The sequence below is a fragment of the Lemur catta genome, chromosome 1, assembly GCF_020740605.2.
Source record: "Lemur catta isolate mLemCat1 chromosome 1, mLemCat1.pri, whole genome shotgun sequence".
In the NCBI taxonomy this organism is placed as follows: Eukaryota; Metazoa; Chordata; class Mammalia; order Primates; family Lemuridae; genus Lemur; species Lemur catta.
This window is the reverse complement of record NC_059128.1, coordinates 112425064-112428177: the sequence shown is the minus strand read 5'-3', so window position 1 is coordinate 112428177 and position 3114 is coordinate 112425064. Positions and strand designations below refer to the sequence as shown.

The following is a 3114-nucleotide window of genomic DNA, read 5'->3' as shown; positions in this document are numbered from 1 at the left end:
TAGTAGGAAGGATGGATGAATAGATGGATGGATGAACAGATGAATGGATGGATGGAAAGACAGAAAGAAGAAAGAAAGGGAAAAAGTGACAACCCAAAGCATAGATTTTAGGGCAGGGCATGAACCATGGTAGAATCCAAGGTGGGACCCCATCCCCTCCTCCTAGAGGCCTGGCCTGGAACTGAAAAGTGGACCCTCCCAGCCAGGGGACCACCCCCTCCTTCCTACAGGCCTTGCCCAAGGCCAAGCCCCTCATTCCCCAGATAAACCCACACTCATCCCCAACCACACCCTTGCAGGCCTGGCCCTGCCCAGGGAAAGCCCTCAGAGGGTGCCCCGGCCACCCTCTCTTCTGGAGGCTTGGGACTTAATGCGCAGTTTGTGGGGCAGAGAGGGCTGAGTCAGACCCTCAGGACTATTCCCTGGGACAGAGCAGGTCACCCTGGGAGGCAGCCCCATGGGGTCAGCAGTGGGTGTCAGCAACACACCCGAGGGCCCTGAGGCCTGGCATCTGGGGAGCATGGGTGACCACAGCCCCCAGCAGGGCCTGAGCTCTGGTCTGGGCCCCACATGCCTATCCAAGAGGTGATAGCTGAAGAGGGTGGCTGGCAGGGCAGTCTGCAAGGCCATGTCAATTCTGTTGGGGACAGGGGATGCAGGGTCCTGGGGGGACCTGGGGGACACAGCTAGGCCAGTCCACCTGGGAGCCAGCAGACAGCTCCGGCATCCTGAAAGCCCAGCATCCAGGGAACATGGCCTTAAGAAGCAGGTGTGGGAGGCAGACAAGAGCGAGAGCGATTCAGCCCCAGGGCGGGGGTCCCCAGTCCAGGGGGATTCCCATAGCAGAGTCTGCAGGGGCAAAGCCCGGGGGCCACCCGTGGGCTGCAGGGGGCCAAAGTGAAGCTTGAGCGCCCGCAGCTCAGCCCTGAGCAGGGTGTTCTCCTCCATCAGTGCGGCCAGCCTGTCCTCAATGGCCGCATCGTTGAGACGCCGCTTTTCCCGGGATCTCTTGGCCGCCTCATTGTTCTTCCTCCGCTTCTCCCAGTAAACCGTGTCCTTCTTCTCTTCCGGCATGAACTCCCGCTGCCGACGCATGGCAGGGCCCCTGCCCCGAGCCCCCCACAAGGTCTTGCCACGACCCTGAGATGCGTCTGGCAGGTCCAAGAGACCCACATCCATAGCTGCTTAGGGGACCTGGGGAAGAAGAGAGAGGTCTTGGAGTGGATGACCCTTCCCTCTAATCCAGCCTGTGTCTCCACCACCACCAATGGAGGGGGCAGGTGGAGTGGGAATTGGGCTGGAGAGCAGGGTGCAGACAGAGAGGGGATCAGTAAAGGGAAAGTGGAGCTGAAGGGATGGTTTGGTGCCCAGTGAGGAGCAGCTGCTTGGCTGGGAGAGACTTAAGAGCAGACCACAGTCACCCCAGAGAGCTGGTTCAGCCCTATACCCTCAGGAGGACACGGGCTCCTTCCGGGGGCATTCTCCTTACCACTGAGAAGGTCAGCAGATAGACCAAGGGCTCAGTTCAATCAGAGCTCCAGGGCAAGATTCTTGGAGGCCCAGAGGGAGAGAGAAGGAAGGCTGGACCTAGACAGAGACAATGTGTGTCCACAGAGTTAAACTGGGCCAAGTAGAGGTCAGAAAATAAACTGCTACTCACCTGAGCAGTGCCCAGATCATACCCCAAGATCTCCTCGATCTATGGCCAGAATTTTGCACCTACCCATCCATCCAGCCAGCCATCCATCCATCTACCCGTTCATCCATCCATCCATCTATCCATCTACCCATCCATCCATCCATCCATCCATCCAACTACCCACCCATTCATCAGATCATCCAATCACCCATCTACTCAGTCAACTATACATTTGTCCATCCCTCTACCCACCCACCCAACCAACTCACCATCCATCCATTTATCCATTCATTCACCCACCCACCATCTTATTTTCCATCCATCCACTCGAACATTCACCCATCTCCCCATCTAATTGTACAATCAACCATCACATCTACCACTCACTCTCCCATCCATTCATCCATCCATCCATCCAATTGTTCATTCATTCAGTGATAGAGTCATTTATTAAATAATATTATTCCTTTATTAGGTATCTTTTCATCCATAGATTCATACATTGGTTCCATCCATCTACCCATTCTTTTATTCATACAAATATCCTTCCTAAGTGTCAGCCATCCTTCCACAAATCCATTCATTCATCTATGTGTTCATTCATGGGTCCATTCATCCAACTAAAAAGAAAGCAATTCTTGAGAACCTCCCATGTGCCTAGTGTTGAAGAACCTGAGTGTTAAGGTTCCTAACCTTAGGACAGAGAAGAGAATCAAAGTTATAATATTAGATTCCCAACTCCCAGGGTGGAGCCAGAAACGATGCCCAGTGTCCCAGGGATGTCCCAAGGATGGGGTATCACCTCCTTTGCCTTAGCCAAGTTTCCTCTATTGGTTTTCCTGAATATTCTAACACAAAGATCTTGGTTCCCTGTGACCCGGATGGTGATGTCAGCACCTTCTATGATTTTGATACAAAACAAGTGGACAGAAAAACTGCAGCAAGATGAAAGGGTTCCACCTAAGAATTCAGAAGAACTTCAAGGAAGAGGGGACATTGAGGGCTGGCATCTTTATTCTGAACACCCCATGACTGTAACCTCTACAAGAGAAAGTGTTATATCACTCTGACCATGATCCTAAGTCCACATTTCCCAAAGTATGTTCTCAGGAACCCCAGTGATGAGGGTGTTCTGCCAAAAAAAACAAAAACAACAAAAAAAAAGATATTTGAGAAATACTGCATACCTTATTCCTTATTCCTTCAGGGAAAATCACAAAGTACATTAAAGGCTCTGAGAAGTCCTGCAAAGAAAAAACCAATGTTAGTTTTGTTTGACTTAGAGGTTCTCAAACTTATCTGCCCCCAAAATATTTATACTTTACAAAACACCTGGAGTGCATATTTATTCATTCATTCATACGACACCGTGCCAGGTCCTAAAGTGAACACTGGGACAAAAGAGGAAAATCAAACTGCCTCGCTGCCTTCACAAAGCCCCCAGTCTCATGGAAAACATAAGAGTGAAATAATGA

General features: G+C 51.2%; 1 protein-coding gene across 1 annotated transcript; it reads right to left on the bottom strand.

Annotated features, from left to right (window-relative positions):
* Window positions 1-305: 305 nt before the first annotated feature.
* NFILZ (NFIL3 like basic leucine zipper) lies at window positions 306-1189 on the bottom strand. Its single transcript, XM_045548187.1, has one exon. The coding sequence runs from the start codon at window positions 1177-1179 to the stop codon at window positions 325-327; it is 855 nt and encodes a 284-aa protein (XP_045404143.1). The 5' UTR covers window positions 1180-1189; the 3' UTR covers window positions 306-324.
* Window positions 1190-3114: the final 1925 nt, after the last annotated feature.

Bases quoted from the DNA above. Each gene is read 5' to 3' on its own strand.
- NFILZ (XM_045548187.1), bottom strand. From the start codon at position 1,179: ATGGATGTGGGTCTCTTGGACCTGCCAGACGCATCTCAGGGTCGTGGC.